The sequence below is a fragment of the Chanos chanos genome, chromosome 1 (genome assembly GCF_902362185.1).
Source record: "Chanos chanos chromosome 1, fChaCha1.1, whole genome shotgun sequence".
In the NCBI taxonomy this organism is placed as follows: domain Eukaryota; kingdom Metazoa; phylum Chordata; class Actinopteri; order Gonorynchiformes; family Chanidae; genus Chanos; species Chanos chanos.
In genome coordinates, this window is record NC_044495.1 from 37,962,247 (window position 1) to 37,983,258 (window position 21,012).

Genomic DNA, 21,012 nt, shown 5'->3' on the forward strand with positions numbered 1-21,012 from the left:
TAATAACAGTGCTGCTGCTTAAAATGGTAAGTGTCTACCTCTTAAAATTCTGTTTTGTTATTGCTGATGTTTGTTTTAACTTTATCAAGGCATTCCTCTCATTAAAGCTAGAATGTGTGCACTTAGATATCTGAAGAAAACTGCTGTTTCCACTTACCCCATTTTGTTCAGCTCATTTTGTGAGCAGACTAGCTAGTGACAAACATGCAAGGGGTACTGCATTCTGGGAACAGATGTGTAATACTCTTTTCTGAGCACTGCATCAAAGGCAGATGTGACTGCATGATGCTCTTTGAAATGCATTTTCATTGAATCCTATTCTCTAGCATGACTGGATTTGCTTTCTTTGGTTCTTACCGATAACCGTACACATATATCAATTTCTTTTAAACTGTAACTTGCTCAGTTATCTCACTCTATCAATAAAACAAACATTTATTTCTCAATTCATTTTGTTTAATTAATTTCACATTAAATCTCTCATAGAATAAGTTAAAAATTATGGTAAATAAGTCATTTTACATCAACTTTCATATAGTCTGACTTTACAAACACATGAACGTCCCCATCTAAAATGACAGACATCTCTTACTCAACTTTCACAATAAAAGTTACTGTTTAAGATCCAGACATAAAAGCTGAAACTATCTGGGGAATATCTTTTTAAGTTCACCCGTCATATTCCTCCAGAGGGCTGAAAAACCCATCAAAAAGATCTAATTCCTTCAAATGAAACAAAATGAAGGTGGAACATAATCATCAGTAAAGCTTGATTTGCATTTGAAACAACATACTAAATCACAAAGGGAATAAATAAATGTTTAAAAGCAGCAAGACATACATTCTGAATACACAGACTCATATAACGAGTGAAACTGGTCAGAACATTTCATACAGTGTTTTACATCAAGGGCCAGTGGATTACAGGGCCCAATTTGTCTCAAACATCGTCAATTAAGCCAAAACTAAATTTGAGAATACTAACAGAAGAAGTTAAAGTGCATCCTAGGTCCAAAAGTGAACAGGTGATGCATCTGACTTTGAGAGTCCTTGTACGGAACATGCTAGAATATTACCATTCAGGCAAAATTTGTTGACCAATAGAGCCTAGGAATGTTAGGAAAAGACCAAAGGAAATAAAGCCAATCTTTACCGTGCTGTTAGACCTGGTGTTTTTTTGTTCACTTTTACCAGTGGACTTTTGTTTTAAAATAGATTGTGTGAGTTCATTGAAAATATTTCACTTATTATTACACCACAACGTACAAGATCCAGGAGCCTAGGCTCCTCTTTAGTCCTCCCCTTCCTCGTCGTCTGAGTTCTGCTGAAACGGTTGCTGTGTCAAACACTGAAGCTCATGTGGTTCCAGTGACGTCATTTTGCCATCGGGACCGATTTTCATTGGCTGGATTACATGCTCCCTGGAAGAGAATTTACCTTAATTAAATGAAGTTATATCCCACATTGCCTGTGACACTTGATTAAGTTTTCATTTGAGATCTTTGAACTTATAAAAAATGATAATCAGACATCTACAACTTATAAGAATCCTTTTTTAAACTGAATGTTATTGTATTTGAATGTACACTCTTGACTCCAGTTGGAATTTAAGATTAGATATCCTTCCAATACTTATCTCAACTGAATGAACAGATGACAATGTCATTAACCCACCTGCTAACACACTAAAAACTAGTGTTTTCAATTCAGAATGCTTTTTTCTGCCCCCCCCCCCCACATACATCCAAACAAAGCTGCTCTTACCTGGACAGTTTGTCAAACATGTTAACCAGCTTCATGGCCTCGTACTCCTTCTGCTCCTCTGTCATTCCCTCCATCGGGTTTGGCTGCTCATCCTCCACTCTCCCTGTCACTGGATTAATACTGACAAACACAGCAGAGTGGAAGCGTAAGAGTCTAAGAGGAACATTAACCACAGCTGCTCACACACACACATATAGATCTTTAAGAGTCACAAATAACAACACCTCTGATTACCACACAGATAATCAAATGACCAATCGAGCTAGTGGTTTTGAAGCTGACAGCTTTTGCAAGTCACGCCCTCTATACATTCAGCATAGGGTAATGTATAACACCGTATTATTACCTTGACTTCATATCTCCTCATTGGGTGATGATATAGCTAAAGTCATTTGGGAATGAGGTTTTGCTGTAATGCTGTAATGCAGGTACTAAGGATAAGTCTGTGTAAAGGTGGGTTGTAGATGCTGTGACTTACTGTGGTCTGGCCTGTCTGTATTCCTCAGTCTCGCTGTCCTCGTCCTCAGAGTAGTGTCCGGGGTCCTTTCCCCCACGCATCAGTCCACGGGCGGCCAACAGACCCGCTGCATTACCATAGCCCGTGTATTTGATGAATCTTGACACTATGAGACACCAGGGTAAGACGTTACAGTTTTTTGCATTTCTATCTTCACAGCCCAGTTCATTATTTTAAACTTGAACCATACTGTCTATCTGTCTGAACTATCTATCACACAGGGAGTAAATTTAATGTCCATTACATATATGTGAGGACAATACCAGTCTCTATCAATAGAAGATGTTTCTTCCTATGCAATAATAACTTTTCTATCGCCATTGATACATTTGCTCTTGAAGGAGGTTCCTTTCAACATAAAAGCATTGTCAAATAAATAAAAAGACACATATTTTTGCTTCCAAAAAAATACCACTGTGTTAAAGAACGTTCTAGAAGGCAAATCCAAAATGACTTAATTAGTTTTTTAAACACATGTGGGCATGTGGATATCTGCTACATTTGCAACATCCCGCTGGAGCTCACACTCCTTAGATCTGTAATTATTCTATTACCAAGTTTGTGATTTTGATCCATAATATGGCTTGTGACACTCACCGCTCTCCTTACACAGCACAAAGAGAAACTCAGCTGCACAGTTTTTGACGTCAGTGTCTATGTGGGTCATCAGTCGCACCAGTTTGTTTCTCAGAGCGTTGCCAACCTCAGGTCTGTTCTTCACATCTCGCAATGGTGGTAACACCTGAACACCACACACAAACAGACACACACATAAAAACACATGCGCACACACACACACACACACACACACACATAAACAGACACACACACACACACACACACACATAGAGGGAATTTTGTCAATATACAAAAACTGTTTGAGGAGTAAACAATCAATTACACACCAGCAAACCCTACTCATCAACAAAGTTAAAGTTGTCTGATAACAGAGTCTAAGTGAAATTAACTCTTCAAGTGCAGGCTCAGTACTTGTGAACTGGTCTTTATTTTTGCAGGTATATCTGAACTCAGGAATGGAATTCAGCATGAACTGAGCAAAAATACATTTTACAATCATCTTACTTTCATCCTGAGGAATTTTCTGGTCTCTCTGTGGATCCGGGCACTTTCTGTCAGCAGATTTAAAGAAGGCAGCAAAGTCTCCTTCAGCTTGTTTCCCTGGAAACGTAAAAGAAACATACAAGTTCAGGCTCAGCCAGAGGCGGAATGAGGTGTTCCCTCACGGGACCACCAGCTGTGGCCTGTATAACACAAATCCCCAAAGCCCCGTTCTGTCTGCGACAACACCTGCCATACACAACACAAGACCAGGCAACCTATCAGTATAATCACACTGGGACCTTAATGATCGTTAACAACAATTAAATCACCAGTAAACACCACTTAAAAGACATATAGAGAGTAATACCCAAGTGTCTGTCTAAACTGAATATACTAATATTAAAAGTGAGGGATTTTTTAATGTGGGCTTTTGATTATAGATGGTGGTGTTGTAGAGGGTTACTCACCCTGTCCAACCTTTTCTCCATGAACTCCAACAGCATGTTGACAGCATCCATGTTGACACCCATGTATTCGATGGAGCCCTGCTGAACTTTGGGCATCAGCAACACATCGAGACAGGGTAGAGGCAGGTTTCCCAACAGGTTAACTGTGTGGCTATAAAGAACATGCAAACACACAGACACACACACATGCACGCACACGCACGCACGCACACACACACACACACACAAACACAAACACAAGCACACACCTATTACAAACATTAAAATTGACACATAAACCTAAATTAGGAATATGGAACTGCTTTTGTTACATTTCCATTTTTCCAACTGATTGAGTTGTATTTCTCCATAGTTCTGAGATATATATCTTCACAGAAATGCTCTAGTTCATTGAACAGTTGAATAAAGTAGAGCGGGAGGCAGTAAAAGTAGAGCAGGTTATTTCAAAACTATGCCAACATGTTAATTTACTGACACAACCACAGGGCTGGTTTTGTGTGTGAAGGTATTGATAAGTCTGCTGCAGAATTCTTGACAACGGTGTATTGCTTGCATGTGCGCATGTATGTATGCGTGTGCTTGTGTGTATGTCTGTGTGTGAGTGTGCACGCACGCGTGTGTGTATGAGTGTGTGTGTGTGTGTGTGTGTGTGTATGTGCGGGCACATGCATGTGTGTACCTGTGGAACTCCTCTGTTCTTTCTTCTCCCTCTGCAGAGCTCATGAGGCAGTGTCTGAGTATGGCCCCCAGGTGTCTGTAGGTGGCTGCCTCCTCCTGTTAGATAAGGGTAAATTACACAGCCATGCCTGTAGTCAGCTCATTATATTTATGGAACAGAACATTTTGGTTTATTTAGCCTCCATACTGCATGTAGTATGCCTCATTAAACACAGACATTAGATACATTAATTATTATAATTAAATACTATTATAAAATATTAATACTTGTACGCCAGTGCAGCTGTCACAGATAAATATAATAACTGATGATTCTGTTTGATTTACTGACTAGGGACAATTCCAACAATTCAACTATGCACTGACAAACCTATTTCTACCCTAATCCTGTTTGAGACGTCATCTTTTTGAGTGCTATAACACCAAGTGACATATTAATAGCATGGTACCACTTCTGCTAGGCTTACGGTCACACTTACAGTAAAAGCCCTGTGTTGCCACTGTCTAGACAGTTCCAGAAGAAAGTGTCAACTTATTCACTGTACCCACCTTGGTGTCTGGAAATGCACTTTATGCAGATTAGACTATGACTGAATGATGTATGATGACTGAACAGTGCAGAGTTATCAGACTCTGATTAAAAGTGAAGTGGTGGTACTCCAGAAGACCATTCTCACCTCATCCACTTTGCGGCGATTGGAGTCGAAGGTGATATTGAAGAGAATCTTGAGAATCTCCATGGCGCGCTCCGTTTCCTCACGGCCCAGGGGTGGGGGCGGGAGCTCGGGGGCTCCGTCGGCTCCGTCGGCTCCCGCTCGGGCCACCTCGTGAGTGTCGGGCCAGCAGAGGCCCAGCGTGGCGTCCAGGGCCTCGGCCAGCAATCCCACTCCGCGCAGCTCCCGCGCCAGCTTGGAACGAACATCCACGCGTAACGCGGTGAGCAGGAACGCCAACCTCAGGTCAAAGAACCGGACCTCGTGGTTCCACTGCGGGTCGCGGCACTGTTTCAGCCTCTCCGCCACCCCGGCCATCAGCTCCAGCTCGGCGGCGGCTTGCTGCGCGGCCTCGCTGTTGAAGACCATGTTGCACAGGCACTTGAGCGCCTCAACGATCACGTCCAGGTCGGGCATCTCCGGGGCAGCCCCACCCTCGCCACCGTCTCCCCGGGCGATGCCCGCGTGCCGGCTGAGCGTCTGCATGGCGTCACGGCTGGCGAAAGGTGCCAGGCTGCTCTTGTCGCGAGACAGGATGCGGATGGTTTCCAGGCAGGCCAGCTGGCAGGAGGGTTGCAGGTCCCGCTTTAGGAAACCCAGCACCAGTTCTCCAAGTCGCTATATAAACAACAGCCAACAAGGAGAGTGTAAGCATATGTCACAGCATCTTCAATGTCATCAAAATCATCAGCCCCTCCAATCTAAACACCGTTTCAGACGAGCAAAGTGTAAAGCAAGGAAGAAAAAATGACATTGGATTTTCATGAGATTCAACTGTAGTTCCCATTTTAATCCAACAACCCAACAAGTGTTTGTTTAGCATGATATGGTTTAGCATGTTTTTGTGTGTGTGTGTGTGTGTGTGTGTGTGTACGATTTAAAACATTGTCAAACTGAGACTGACAGAGACAAGCTCAACGGGCTACATAACTTCCTGAGGAACTCACAGAGCAATATATTACAGGATAAACCACACATCCCAGCCATCTGTCTCAGCGGGCAAACACACTTACTGACAGGTCCTTAAATCTTCCAGAAACTCCCAGTCCGGTGGTACAAAAAAGCCACCATAGTGTAAAGAGGTTATGTAATGTAACAACCCACCCTCTGGTCCACCATGCATAAAATACAGTCCATATACATTGAGGTTTATGCATACGCATTGCAGCAGGCACCACATCCCTACAGCTCATCAATCACAGTGAGAGAGGAGCACATTTATGATGGTGCTCTGTATGCATTGAGCAGCAGATTTAAAGGAGTGGATGGATTTATAGGTGTGCTGCTGTACTATATATTCAGTGTTTTTCAGGTTAAAACGACCAAAGTCGTAGCCAAACGGCAAGCTGACACCTATATTTATCAAAGGAACTGGAATCAGAGTGTGGCCATTAGTGTCAGGAAGAGGGAGAGGGCAAACAGAATAAATCTCGCCAATTTGGAAGGCAGTGTGGTCTTGTGGGGAGTGCTGGGCCAAAGATGAGTCAGAAAAAAAAGGTGTACTACAGGGTCCACAAGTAAGCTCATTCGGTACTGCTTTTGATTCTGTTAGGTCCATGTGTATGTAATCTGTGATTATTCAAAACCCTCAGGCAATGTTCACTGTTCACAGTCACAAATTCTATGACAAGGCATTTGATGGGGATATTTGAAAAAACACAAACACAACTGAACAAACAAAAAAACACACAAAAAAAGAATGAATACACCATTTATGTATTAAAATGTCTTTCATTTCTGGATCAAACTACTGTTTTTAGTAATCACCAACAGTGTGCTCTTAAGAAACATGGGCTTTATCATGCATGTTTAAGAAAGTTCTAGGATCTGATCTCCAGTGTTACAAACTCAGCCCAAAATAATGTCTGTCTATACAGCATTTCTCAAGGATTCCCTGGATTACATCCAATTGCTTTGGCTCTGTACTAAGCAACATGCCTGTAATGATCCTCTGATTGATAATGAACAGCTCAGCTGAATCAGTAGTGCTACTATAGCAGGGGGTACTTGAGGAAAAGATGTACAAACACTATTTTTAATCTAACCGACGCTTTGTCATAATTCCAGGTGCTGTTCTTTAGGAGTTTTGTGCATCTGAACAGGAGGTGGACACAGCCAGAAATGTGCCAAGATTTCAAATCCTCAGATAAGGACTTTGACATATTTGATAAAATGTAATAAAATGTAAGCACCTTGACATAAAAGAGGAAAGATCACAGAAGATAAGTTGGGTGATCCAGAACTGAATGGTATTAAGTTAATGAATCCCCAGTGACTATACAGTTGAACCCATGAAAATATCTTTCTAGGCGTGGTTCACCATGGAAGACAATGCTAACCAACAGTTTACTTCTAGGTAGTGTGAAAAAACGCAGACTGTATATTAGGTAAACATTCAACAGCATTCCTATTGGTCAATCTGTTCACTTCTCGGGACTGCATTTTTGGATTAGAATTAACCTTTGGGATCTACAACTCCATGAAGCATCACTAATAACATTTTAGGTGGATTTATACCTTTTGTATATTTCCATTCTATCATAAAGGCATGCAAAGAAGAGATGAAAAAAATGCACAATTAAAAAAAAAAAGAAAGAACCCCAAAACAATCAAGAACATCTAATATCATTAAACATCATTAAACATTACAAACAACAGTGAAAACAATGACACTAATTTCAACTCTTCTAAGGCATTATTATCATACGTTTAATGAGGTACAATCAATTTCTCTGAAACTAATGAAACATTTGCTTGTGTAGCTAAAGTAAAACAGATAAAGACAGTGCCCAAGTCATCCTGACAATGATAATGATATAGTCTAGTCTCATATTAGAATCTTCCCTGTGATGATATTTTTGTAAATGATGAAAAGAAAAGAGTAAAAAAAAACCCCAAAAAACAGCATACCTCTCTGTCTTCCTGTTCCTCGCTGGTAAAAGTGAAACACTGACTTTTCTAGAAAAGAAAGAAAAGAGGTGTTGTATTGTTCATAACATCACAACATACCAGCTTTATAAACACCTGAACATAGTGTGAAAGTGTTTAGATACACAGCACTGGACTATCTTGAAACTACACGTCAGCGTCAACAAAGCTAGTTTTAACACAGTGTCTATTTTTTCCACTGCTCCCAATTGATAACAATATCAATGGTCCTTTCTGCAGGGATTAGAGCACACCAGGATCAAACCAGAGCCGTTTAGACCGACGGGATTTGACGGTGTCTATTTGTGTGGTCGCACAGCTAATCCTGCAACGTCATGACAAACTGAAAGTAGCTCCTATTCTAATTACCACTTGAGTAATGAGATATGCCCTTGGGCCTAAACAGGAAGTATTTTGATTGACCACGCAACACATTCTTCCTTAGTTTGGTCCTTAAAGAGTATGTAATGACAGGCAGCTACTTCATCACTGTCGAACCTTTTGTATCTGTCTTTAAACGAAACACGAACAGTCATCAATCTCCATTTTGACTAGACATCCTTAATGACTCTAATGACTGTGTGTGAACATGGGAACTGAAGTAATGTGTTATGATTACTTTGTAGGTACAAATTGTCTTAGTGTGCTTAAATACTTAAAGGAAGTTTTTCTGTTTGTCTTTTCATGTATTACAGAAGTGAGGTTAAATACAAATTCACTGGTTTGCAGAAGTTAAATATGTGCAGCTATGATGTGAATGTACAGTTTTGCAGTCCTGTTTACAAGGAGTTTCAGACATTTTATGCATATATCACTTACTGCATAAACTAAACTATTGACTTGGTTGCGAAATTGATTTACAAATGCTTCCCAAAAATAAACAAATACATAAAACCAAATTGAGATTTTCAGGCTATCCACCGTTTGGGGGATTATAATGGATTCATATAATACGCTCATTTGAATAGAATAGTGCACATCCTGAGGCAAACTATAACACGACTGTGGTAAAAAAACAGTTTAGGGTGCCGTTGCCTTGGTAATGCCCTCCACAGGCTCGCATAGCTGTGGATGGAAATGCTGAGAGGATCAGAGAGCTCCTTAACTTTGTCTCAGGCTTATTGAGCTGCACTGCTATTTTAATGAATTATGCAATTACCTGATGAATACCTATGAGGGAAGACTGAATGACAACTGCTTAAGAATGCACACATTAATACAGGAGATCGGAATACCTGACATCATACACATCATCAGTGTCTGTCACCGTCATCATTTGATTCTAAAATAATTCCTCCTAATGTAATTCTTAACGTTCTTCCTCTGTAAATTAGCTACTGATGTATCCCGCGAGGCAGTCCTAACTTAAGGACTGAGCTGTCATGTCAGAAATATCTATTTTTATCGTTGTATTATTTTAAGGAAGAATGCAGAATTAAATGCAGGAGACAACGCGACACAGTGACCACAACAAAGATGCCTACATTTGTTGTTGCAGAGTGTCATTTCTCATTAGCTGGCTTAATCGCCCAAATCCTTATCAATATCCTTATCTCCGACAGATAATAACGGTTTAGGATTTACGCTGCTGGTCGTGTGGAGAAAACGCCACTGTGAGGTACCCTTGTTGTTTACAGTCAGTTTGCTCTAGCTATACGCCTAACATTACCTCAAAACATGATCCCTCGCGAAACTTCTAGTGAAATGTAAACAATATAAATATGATTGAAGTAAGTCTCGTACACTACTTACTTCCTTATTATACGTTTGAAGTGCTATCAGTGCAGCATCTTGATCGCCAGTTTCCATTTTTTCTATGATGGCATTTAAATCCATTTTCATTGCTGGATCGGAGACGCACCCTCTCTCTTGCAGTCGCTCCGAAAATCATGTACGGGTTCTTCGAACAGTCACTGATGTTTTGCGATGACTCACAGAGTCATCCCTACTTCGTCGCTGTGATCTCTCGAAAGCTCCGAAACTCGCAGATGATGCGATTATCAGAGGATTGTAAACCCAAGGCAAAGAATGCTGGGATATGGAGTACAAATAATTCTCGTGCACCTCAACACCGTTTGTAGTCCACAATCAAACGTAGCCTATTTGTTGTAACACGATGCGTTAAGGAGAGTGCTCATATTCGGAAAAGAGGAATCTAGAGATTTTGAAAGCGACCACGCTTCTTTGGTATTTCAAATTGGTTGTACTTTTCATTTTCAACATCAGTAACAGCGGCACGCACTGAAATTTCACAGAATTCTTGCGTAGCAGATGTCACAGTGAAACTGGATGGGTCTGACAGAACATACATAAACATAAACATTTCCACTTAAATCACACCACCAGACGATGTTAGTAATGTACCCGATATTTACTCAAACATTTAAAATTGCCTGACACAGTTCTGCAGGAAACAGTGTTGCCCATTGTGGTTAATAAGGGCTTTGTTCCCAAGCCAGTCAAGAGTTTATGAAACATACGTGAAATGACTTTGCAAATGAAGTGAACTCCAGCAGTCCAATCATACTGGCGTTTTGTGAAGTGTGAAATACCAGCATTTGTTAGCGAGTCTTACCAAGCGCTGCAGTGCACCTCAGCATTCATCAAGAACTTGATTATTTTTTATCTACTTCAGTGTTATGCTTGAGAATTGAACAGACATTGTTGTAAGCATGTCTGCTTGTGAAGACATTTCTTCCTGGTAATAGACTATGCAGAAACTGCTGAGTAGAAAAGGTAAGAAATGACTAATTTAGGTCCCTTTTATGAGATCACAAAAACCCAAGTGTATATTCAATACAATGTTGGAATTAACATTCACATTTTTTCAGTAATTGTGAGATAATGCATGTGTATTAGTTTATTTACATGTGTTGGCTTTGTGCATTTCTGCTTTTGACTGTGATAAAAAGCCAGCTGTTCTGAATTTTTTTCCAGGCTTTATAGATAAACAAAAGCCCAATTTGAAGAATGGAGGATTATCCTCTTTTACCCAAGAGTATACTGAAAAATTCAAGAGACTACGGATTGAATGGTAGAGCTGCAGATCTAAGGGCTAGGAGATCTTCAACTTGGGTTACAGGCGGTGAGCTAGTGTGTGTGCATGTGTTTGTGTGTGTGTGATATCATGTCATCTTAGTTAGCTCTTTATCAAAGCTTATGCAAGCTCATTTTGTCCTACAGAAGAGGACCTGTATATTCAGCAGGCTGTCATTCTCATTGAAGATGCAATTCATGTAAGAGGAACTTTCATTTTTATCGAGTAATGAAAAAAACCCCCAAACAAACAAACAAAAAAAAACCCCAGCCACGTCTATTTTTGTGTTCACGACAACATTTTTTTTGTTGGTTTTATCCTATTGTTTTTCTGATAGTATCGGTCCATCAATCATCGCATGGATTTAAGGTCACTAAGAGTTTATAGATGGTACTTTTCCAGAATCTACCAACGGTAAGGACATGTTCGTGCTTCTTTTTTATGCTATGTCTTTGAATCAAAGAATTCTGCCATTAATAACGGGGGCTTAAAATGAAAAAAAAAGAAGAAAGAAAAAACCTGTGGTAAATTTCAGTGTTGAAAATTGACTTTTTAATTTCTTTAGCCACCAACAAAACATTGATCCATCTATTTCAAACAGCTCAATGACTAATATTTTTTTATCTTGGATTGTTCAGGGGATTGAATGTAGTCATTACGGTTATTCTTGCCCTGGCCTTCATTGAAAAGCCCTCGTCAATGTCTGTGACCTCTGACCTTCGTTATAAACTGAGCCCCTGGGAAGCACCGTGTGGCCTAACTGAAAGTATTGAGTTAATTTGCCTTCTCATCTTTACTCTTGATCTTACCATAAAGGTAAATATTATAATTGTGCAATTAACAGAACCATTTTCAGAAAATGCAAAAGCACTATGAATAGTACTAACTCAATGAGTTACTATCTTGTTATCAGTGACAAAAAAAACCATTTTTTTTGCCTTTGTAGTTTTGCATCTGGTTATGCAATGATTGATATTTCTCTCTAGGTTTATCTGATTGACTGGGAAGAGTTCTGGAAGTGCAAATGGCTGATGTGCTATTTGGTGGTCATCGTAGGCTCTATTGTTGATTGGACTTTATCATTAAGTGTTGTTTGCAATGAGGTGAGGGTAAAACTGTCCTTTACACTTCATTTCACCACGGAGATTAATCTACAGCAGCAAATTTATGCACTGATATGCTTTTGACTCTGCACAGTGGAGTGATGCTCTCCTCCACTGGTAGGTAAAGGAATTTTTAATTTAACTTTAGATACTTTATTAATCCCCAAGGGGTAATTAGGTCTCTGTAACTTAACCCATCCAGAGCAGTGAATACCCCCCAGCCACATTTTTCCTGCAAGCCCTGGTGATCGACCCGGCGACCTTTCGGGCACAGGCTTGCTTCTCTAACTTTTAGATCCACGGCTGCCCCGATGATGTGTATCGATGTTCTAAATGATTGTGATTTGTATTGAAGGATTCTTCGTTAATAACTTCTCTCCTCTACCTGTCTCTGTTTGTGAGGAGTGTGTTTTACCTCCTGGACGTTAACAATAATTCAACATGTTCTGAACCTAACAGCACCATCTGAGCATCAGGAAAATAATTCGACCATTCTTTCTCCTTCAAAATTCCTCGCTGATGAAGAAAACCTTAAAATGCATCAAAAGGACACTTCCAGAAATAACCAGGTTGTTACCTTTTATTTCCACACGAATCTAACCACCAAACAAATAAATAAGGGATCCAGATAGGCAACACACTTTATCTTATGATGAGGGGTGATAGTCTGTTTTTACTCATGCATTCAGTATTTCAATTTTTATATTTGTGCAAAATTAAAGATACAAAGTACATTACTCAAGAGATGAGTGTTTCCTGAAGTTTCTAAACATTTAATTTTCTTCTGTTTTCCTCAGTGTCATTTTACTTATATTACTTCACCTGTGCCTTTTCACAATGTTTGGCATGGTGATATTTGCCAGGGGGGAGGTAAAATGTCATGTTCTTATGATCAGTATTTCTATTTCCACTGTCTGAATTTAAAAATAGAGTGAAAAGATTATTAGGTAATTATGAGAACTGTAGTACTGAAGAGGTCCTTTTCTGACTAGCACTCACTGCTGTCCTCTTTACATCATTATTGCTTGTATGCCTGGACTACAAGCAAATCATGCTACTGTACTCTTCCTCCAGGAGACAGAGGACAGTGGAGAATGGGAGAGCTATTTCAAAGATTTACCACAGTCTCTCTCATCCTTATTGGTTCTTCTTACGACTGCCAACAATCCAGATGGTATGTGTACTATAAATCTGTTTTATACTGTAATGATGTATAAAATAAGCAGAGACTTGATTTGAAGACTCCCCTCTACACCTCTGTTTTGCAGTGATGACTCCTGCTTACTCCTCAAACAGGAGCTACTCTCTCTTCTTCATTCTCTTCAGCAGTATCGGTGGGGGTTGATTCATTAATCATGTTCTATGCAGTTTCATTCACACGAACACATGTATTTGATGCCTGCATCGTTGAGATTGAAATTACATAGAGTACCTTCTCTGTGTATTCAGTTTACTTCTTGTTCTATTAGGGACCTACTTCCTAATGCACCTCCTGACTGCAGCCATTTATAACCAGTTCAGAGGATACTTACTGGTGAGGTGTCATCATTTTTCCATTGTATTGTACCAGTTTGCAGCTGTGTAGTTACGCTATGTTTGGTACAGCTCTCTTGATATTTACATTACACATTTTGCTGTTTAACAAAGCTGGATATTTCCAGAACTGTGTCGGTCCAGATGCGTGTTAGCGGTAAACATGCTGTGGGTGTCGTACTGTTTGTGTATGTTTTACTGTGTTGTTTAAATGTGATGCAGCTGTCTATTCAGACCTCTGTATTGAGGAGATGCATGGGAATCAGAGCAGCCTTTGAACTCCTGAGTGGTCAGAACCTATCACAGAGCCTCGCCGGAGATAACACAGTGTAACGTTTTCCATGATCACCAGACCTATTATGTCACACAGCAACCTTCATACTACATCATACAACATGCTCTAAGGCTCAGATCATTCAAAGCTAGTAACTGATACCAGAATTGTATCCTTTTGCATAAAACCAATTCAGTTCCTTTCCTCACAAGATCCTCAGATGTTCAGTGAATGCAAGTGAGTGGTAATGTGGGCATGTGACTGATGCTGTTTCAGAGAGAGAGCCCAGGTGAAGACAGTGGTGAAGGTACTGAAAAAGGTTGAGATGAAGGCTTACTACAAACAGGCCATCATTAAGGTGGGTGTAACCAAAAAATGTTCAGACCATCAGAGACACTCGTAACTACCAAAAGGTCCAGATCACTGCTCTTCTCAGGACCTGTTAATTATATCAGTTATTATAATTATAATAATCTTCTCAGCATAGATCACACAGGGCTGGAATTGACTGGGTTGACTATCCTTTTTAAATTTCGCTGTTTCAAACATTGCACAAATAGGATTAGTTTCATTTATCACCTGATATACATTCAGTGGCGTATTTCATCCTTGAAAACATGTCTGGTCGTCACTCCTTTCAGAGGGCTCTTCAGTCATACAGTGGTTTCATCGAGAGGGAAGCTTTTCAGAAGCTTTTCGATGAGCTAGACAAGGACAGAATCAAAGAGGTAATTGTGGACATGTTATGTGCGACGGTGTGGAAAAGGGCTGATAATGATGATGATGCTGTTGTTGTAATTTTCCTCTTTCCTCCCTCCTTCTCCCCTACAGCATCCCCCTGTCCCTGAATACACCTCGCGGCTCCCTCAGAAGATCCAGTGTTTCTTCCGTTATTACTATGGCACTCAGGTGGGAAATGCAGTGGCCTTGGTCAACATCATCTGTATCTTTGTAAGTGGTTTTTTTTTTGTGATAAGTCTCATGATTGGTAAAATTTCTACAGTGCTATTGTGTAAGCTACTTTGTTTACTTCACTACTGTGGGGAAAACACCTAAGTACGGCATTTAAGTACATACAGTTTTTAACAGAAACTCATTCAGGTAATTTATTTTCTGAATGCTTAAACACATGCTTAAATTTAAAGTTTCTATAATATTGTAGGCTGACCTCTTTATGTTTCCCTGAAAAAAAGTACTTCTTGCTTGATCAGTATCTCTGTGATACTATTATAAATTACGAACTTGGTTGGTGTTTTAGGTAAAATATTTTGTTTTTTAAAGCAATCACAAAGAGTAAATTCTGAAACAGAGCTGAACAGAGAGCATGCACTCTCTGAGTTTAGTTCCAACACTGAGGAATTTCTCTGTCAGGCTCCACACAGCAGCTCTGTACTATTACAGTGACCTGTGAAAGGTTGACAGATACTAAGTCCACAAGAGGAAACATTTGTTCTCTCATTTTGCTTTGAAAACTAAGGCAAGATGCACTGTTACCATAGCAATTGTTTTTTTAAAAAAAACATTTTGCGTACACCTAAAAAGCGACACAATCATACCTGTATTTGAGGACACTATCGAAGAATACTTAAGTTTGGCAGAAATTACATTATGTCACTGCTGCAGTTCTACTGGAATACAGAAATTTCAGAAATTTGAATGCTTCTTCAAATATTTGCCATTATTTACACTTCGTGTGCGTTTAGGACGCCATCTGCTGATTAAATCCTATGTTACAGCCATGTTCAGTGCCTGACTCTGGACAATATGCCTTAATGAATTCAATTATTTTTCAGATTATTCTTGTGATGGACTCACACAAGATCGTGTCTCAGCGGGATGAATTTTATCTTGAGGTAAATCTATCAGACATTGTCTGGCGGCTTTTCAAACCTGAAAAATTGTAATCAAATCTCCTCGGAAAGCACGAAATATAATTAATAAAAATGTACCAATAGGAAGGCAGAAAACTTTCTTTAAGCAATATACAACTTTAAAAATGAATGTTTTTAATTTGAATATGAATTCATATTCAATTTAAAAACACTTATTTTTAAAAGAAACACTAATGGTTAAAACGTTTTACAAATGACTTGACATTTTCAAAAAAACAATGTATTCTCTTGAGTGCACTTTGTACGTTGTTAATTGATGAATCAAACAATTCATTTCATTATATTTCATTATTTTTGAGTGCTTTCTCAATTTACAGCACTTTCTCACCAAGTGCAAGTACTGGGTTTGTTAGACCAGTTGAGACCAGTTGAAATAAATAGCAGACAACACCAGTTACATCCTATTGGTTTCAACTGGGTGGAACTGGTGAAGCAGCCACTGCCCATGGCTCTGTTGGTCTAAATGGGTTTTAAACTGGTATTCTTAACTGGGCAAACCATTAGAATCTGAAAACCCAATTGGAACCAATTGGAACCAGTACAGACCATTTGAGACCAGTTCATTCCAATAGACTAGCTACTGGATTTTCAACTGGAATTTCCACTAGGGAAGCATACACGATTTTTTTTTAAAACAAAACTCAAGTGAAAAGACACTCACAGATGAACTGAATATAGTGCCACACATTTAATCTTATACGTACAATAGTCATACATTAACGTCCAGTTTACAACGCCTGAGCCTTGTTTATGTATTGCATATTGGATCCCCATTAGCCGAGCCGTACAGCCCCACTATTATGTATGCATATGTAATTCTCCATTGTGACTAACTGTATATTAGGTTTGATTGCATATTATGTCTACTTTTCACTCTGAAGACTATCAACTGTTTCTTCATTGTCTACTATCTGCTGGAGATGATTCTGAAAATAATCGCGCTGGGCTGGAGAGGCTATTTGTCTTATGGAAACAACATTTTTGATGGACTCCTCACAGTGTTTTTAGTGGTATGTGCGTGTCATACGGTTGAAAAATTTTTGATGATTTTCAAAATTTTGTGGGCTTTGTAAGTATGACAGTTTCATTTATTTGTTTTTCCCCTGGACTGATAAAGGGTCTCCAGATATCCATTTTTGCAACGTACCGATTACCGTACCCAAACTGGTGAGATATTCCTCAGCTGCTTTATTCGATAGTTTTTTGCAAATACGTTTTGTCTTTCAAACGCTGCACCAGCTACAGGTTCTCAAAATATTGGCTGTGTGACAGGAACCCAGCGCAGAAAGGCCTTCTCTCACTGTGGGAAATGGCCCGTCTCGTCAACATGCTCATCGTTTTCCGTTTCCTGAGGATCATTCCTAACATCAAGGTACGTCTGTTGCACATATACCGCTTTGACTTTTGTAAAGTCCTTTTTCGTAAACTCCTTTACTATGAAAGACGTTTGTAATCTGTCTTCTGTGTCCACTTAAGCTTATGGCACTCGCAGCCAGCACACTGGTAGACCTGGTGAAGAACCTCAGAGCATTTGCCGGAATCTTAGTGGTAAGGATCTTTGTAGAAGCATCTATCAACGTTATGTTTGAATGCAGAACCAGAAACAGAACCAGATCAGTGTCTACACTTCTTATTATCTTGTCCTGGCTCCCCTCCCCATGGGCATGTTTCTAATGTTAACACATTTTCTCCTTTTAAGGTGGTTTACTATGTCTTTGCCATACTTGGTGTTTGGTTGTTCAGAGGGGCCATCCCTGCACCTGGTAACATAAGGTGATGAATAATTGCATTTTTAATACTTATTTGATTAAGCCAGGAGTTCCCAACCTCTTTTTGTTCACTGAATCCTTTAACTCAAGTACCCCCTTGAAATTTTCAACTAGGTGAATTTAGTTTGCCATTGAAATGTCAATCGCAATCTTTCTCCCTACAATACTGCCAGAAACCCTTGCGGGTTGGCAAACCTTGATTGAAAATCCCTGGATTAAGCCATAAACACCTAGCAACACATTTTCTTTATCAACGGTCAGTTGTATGTTGATCTAATAAATATCATTAATCTTCCAGTGCAAACGTGAACTCAAGCACTAACAGAATGACTGTCAACCTCTCTGAGAATTGTGGGACATATGAACAGCTTGGCTACTGGGCCAACAACTTTGATGACTTTGCTGTGAGTATTTCACAGTGTCATTTCTGACTGTCAGTAATTACTGACTTAAGGGAACAGGTGAACACTCAAGACTGCTTAATGTTCTACGGAGACCATATTCTCAAAAATATAATATGACTCATCAAATCAAGCTTTCTTGCGGGCCTTGGTGTTTTTCAGTGAAAAATTTGCAAAAATGAAAATGACAGGTTAAAGGTTTTGTATCATGTCAAAGCATTGCTCAGAATGCTGAAGTGTTTTAAAGCCTACCCTGTCCTTTTATTTAAACTTGTGATCAAAGTAGACTTTTGTCTATGAAATGCCTTATTACATACAGTAATCTCCAAAATGATTTGTCCTCCTCATGAAGTTGAACAAAAAGCCTTTAGAGAGTAAATAATACTTTCACTAGTTAGACAGTCATTTCTACAGCATGTAGAATGCATTTTATTTTATTTTACTTGTGGAATCAGCAAAAATGATAAATTTCTCAACATAGAATTAATAGTATAACAGTTGTGTCAATATTACTGTGTACCCTCCCCTTTAACAAGACTTTTTTCTTTGATATTTTATGAGATTAGCGAACACACTGCAAGAAAATCGTTCCTTTTTACAAAGTCAGTCGTTCATAAATGAAGACACAGGCGGTCATTGCAAAATGCTGATTTTGTATTTTTGTACTCGATGTGTTCTTGAAGTCTCTGCTCTGTTGGAAGATGTATTTGTAGCAAATGTCCCAAGCTCCTTGCAGAGCCAGGAAGTTTTTTTTTTTAATCTTTAAAACACCCTGTGATGTGAGTTTGTGATAACACTGCTCTCACTGAGAATGGTCCCAGTACTAGTGAAACCAACAATTCACCAACATATTTTACAATAGGTGTGTTTTTTTTTTCTGTATTTTTGATGTCACAGAGTTCTGTTTTCACCTGACAATGGCACCTATATCCAGTGCAAGACAGTTCTTGAAACTGTTAGACATTCTTGGTAGAAGTTTTTTTTTTTTTTTTTTTTTAATTTTTCAAAATTAGACTTAGTGACCCCAAGATTCAACCAAGTTCTGTCCACTGATTTCACTTTGTCCCCTGAACTTCCTCTTCCATGGGATGCAATACCCCTATGATCTCTGCTGGGCCTATTCCACATTGTTCCGGTGTTTCAAAAGTTCTTTTTGAACTTCCTCACCATCGAGCAATGACTGAAAAGTTATACTTATAATTTTCTAGATGTTTCAGACAGATTTATGGAGGTTGTCTTTTCGTCTGTGAGTTCTTAATCTCTTCCCATGGAGATGGATGACAAATGGATTTTACATGCATATTGTATCGTTTTATAACCTCAGTAAAACAGGAAGACATGCGAGTTAACCCCACAACCCTGCACGTATCGAATGTGACACACACAAAAGCAGATTCAAAAAGGAAAAAGCCTAATGTAGAAAATGTTACATACAGTAATTAATTATGGAAAAAAAGTCTGAATAAACATGACAGGTTTTTACAGTTTAAGACTGTAAAATAAAATAGTTCTAATACTGAAATAAAATTAACTGTATCAAATGTTTAAATATTAAAATGCAGTTTTCTCATATTTTGCAGCATACAATGTGAATATATATATACTTGTACTTTGATGCGTATCTTTTGACAGTCTCTTCCCTGTTTACAGTCTGCCCTTGTTCTGCTCTATAACATAATGGTGGTGAATAACTGGCAGGTTTTTCTGGAGGCCTATTCCAGATACACCTCTGAGTAAGGACACACACACGCACACACACACACACACACACGTCTCCTCTCTCCCACACATTTTGGTTACTGCTGTGTCTCAGTAGGAGATCATTTTAACCCATAACGTGGGAAAACACACAAAAATGTCATTCTGTGATGATGCATGTAGACCTTTCTGTTATCTTTACCCTCCAGGTGGTCTAAGATTTACTTCATCTTTTGGTGGCTGACTTCCTCCGTGCTCTGGGTCAATTTGTTTGTAGCCTTGATCTTGGAGGTATTATTACTGACATCAAGAAGAGCAACATGCACTAAGCCAGGGTTAGCGTTGCAACGTTATTAACATCACGGTCTTCCTTTCATCTTTGTAATTATTTCTGTCGAACTTAGAACTTCATCTATAAATGGGACCGAAGTCACGACAGTTCTATCACTGAGGTGGAAACCACTTTACAGCTCATGTTCAGGTAAGAGACTTATTTGTTTTACCTTTTTTTTTTTTTTTTTGGCTTTGTTCAGGTGACATATATATGAAAAACATATACGCTATATGTGAAACTTATTTGCTGTTTTTCTTTTTTGAATCCTGTCCTCAGAGAACACATTCAAAAGCCCTCTGAGGAAGAAGTGGTGACCAGACTCCATGAACATCCACATCTTCACCTGACTCTGTGATACCATAGCAGATGAGAATGACCGCACATGTGCATTCATATATCAAATAGACAGCAAAATTCTGACTTCAGTTATATGTCATGTTATATACCAAACTCGGATGGCCATGTGGCGATTCTCTCAAAAAATAATTGGTAATTTAGTCTGTGTCAGTTCTGTCTGAGCAAAATATGCTTGATACAAAACAATTTTGATAAAGATACTGTTATTGAATTACCGATTCTTTCGGCACAAAGAGGCCTGTAAAATGTCAGCTGTTTTGGTACCACAACTGCTGAGTTACAGGTCTCAGGCAAGAGACAATAAGTTTACGTGCTGTTATAAACAGTAGAAATGATTGGGCAGGAGATCAGGTTGCGATAACTTTCACTTTTCCTCTGAGATTGTACTGAAGAGGTTCAGTGTGTTCACTCAGTCACTGCTGCCCTCTCATTGTACAAATGCTCCCTCTAGTGGTGTGTGTCTTTGCAGAATTTCAGTGTGATGT

At 39.2% G+C, this 21,012-nt stretch overlaps 2 protein-coding genes across 2 annotated transcripts; one reads left to right on the plus strand and one right to left on the minus strand.

The window, feature by feature from the left end:
• Positions 1-1,291: 1,291 nt before the first annotated feature.
• Positions 1,292-9,971, minus strand: ric8a (RIC8 guanine nucleotide exchange factor A). Its single transcript, XM_030781091.1, has 10 exons — positions 9,882-9,971; positions 8,112-8,159; positions 5,166-5,819; positions 4,490-4,584; positions 3,811-3,961; positions 3,365-3,460; positions 2,879-3,023; positions 2,243-2,387; positions 1,765-1,884; positions 1,292-1,421 (listed from the first exon to the last, which is right to left on the minus strand). Exons 1-10 carry the CDS (start codon positions 9,969-9,971, stop codon positions 1,292-1,294), a joined length of 1,674 nt encoding a protein of 557 aa, XP_030636951.1.
• A 1,128-nt stretch (positions 9,972-11,099) lies between these two features.
• On the plus strand, positions 11,100-20,525 carry LOC115823912 (two pore calcium channel protein 2-like). The gene is made up of 25 exons (XM_030787991.1): positions 11,100-11,214; positions 11,313-11,365; positions 11,504-11,580; positions 11,805-11,982; positions 12,153-12,275; positions 12,729-12,838; positions 13,067-13,139; positions 13,344-13,443; positions 13,538-13,603; positions 13,739-13,803; positions 14,025-14,131; positions 14,353-14,434; positions 14,718-14,804; positions 14,908-15,027; positions 15,870-15,929; positions 16,850-16,978; positions 17,086-17,135; positions 17,241-17,340; positions 17,445-17,516; positions 17,668-17,741; positions 18,036-18,141; positions 19,789-19,871; positions 20,046-20,127; positions 20,241-20,317; positions 20,447-20,525. The coding sequence occupies exons 1-25, from the start codon at positions 11,100-11,102 to the stop codon at positions 20,523-20,525; spliced, it is 2,268 nt and encodes a 755-aa protein (XP_030643851.1).
• The last annotated feature ends 487 nt before the right edge of the window (positions 20,526-21,012 follow it).

Excerpts from the sequence above, each read along its gene's own strand:
- ric8a (XM_030781091.1), bottom strand. The coding sequence starts at position 9,971 with ATGAAAATGGATTTAAATGCCATCATAGAAAAAATGGAAACTGGCGAT. Across the intron at positions 8,160-9,881 it reads TTCAAACGTATAATAAGGAA|AAAAGTCAGTGTTTCACTTT; the intron begins GTAAGTAGTGTA and ends TTTCTTTTCTAG. Across the intron at positions 1,885-2,242 it reads TACAGACAGGCCAGACCACA|TATTAATCCAGTGACAGGGA; the intron begins GTAAGTCACAGC and ends TGTGTTTGTCAG.
- LOC115823912 (XM_030787991.1), top strand. The coding sequence starts at position 11,100 with ATGGAGGATTATCCTCTTTTACCCAAGAGTATACTGAAAAATTCAAGA. Across the intron at positions 14,435-14,717 it reads ACAAACAGGCCATCATTAAG|AGGGCTCTTCAGTCATACAG; the intron begins GTGGGTGTAACC and ends CACTCCTTTCAG. Across the intron at positions 15,028-15,869 it reads TCAACATCATCTGTATCTTT|ATTATTCTTGTGATGGACTC; the intron begins GTAAGTGGTTTT and ends ATTATTTTTCAG.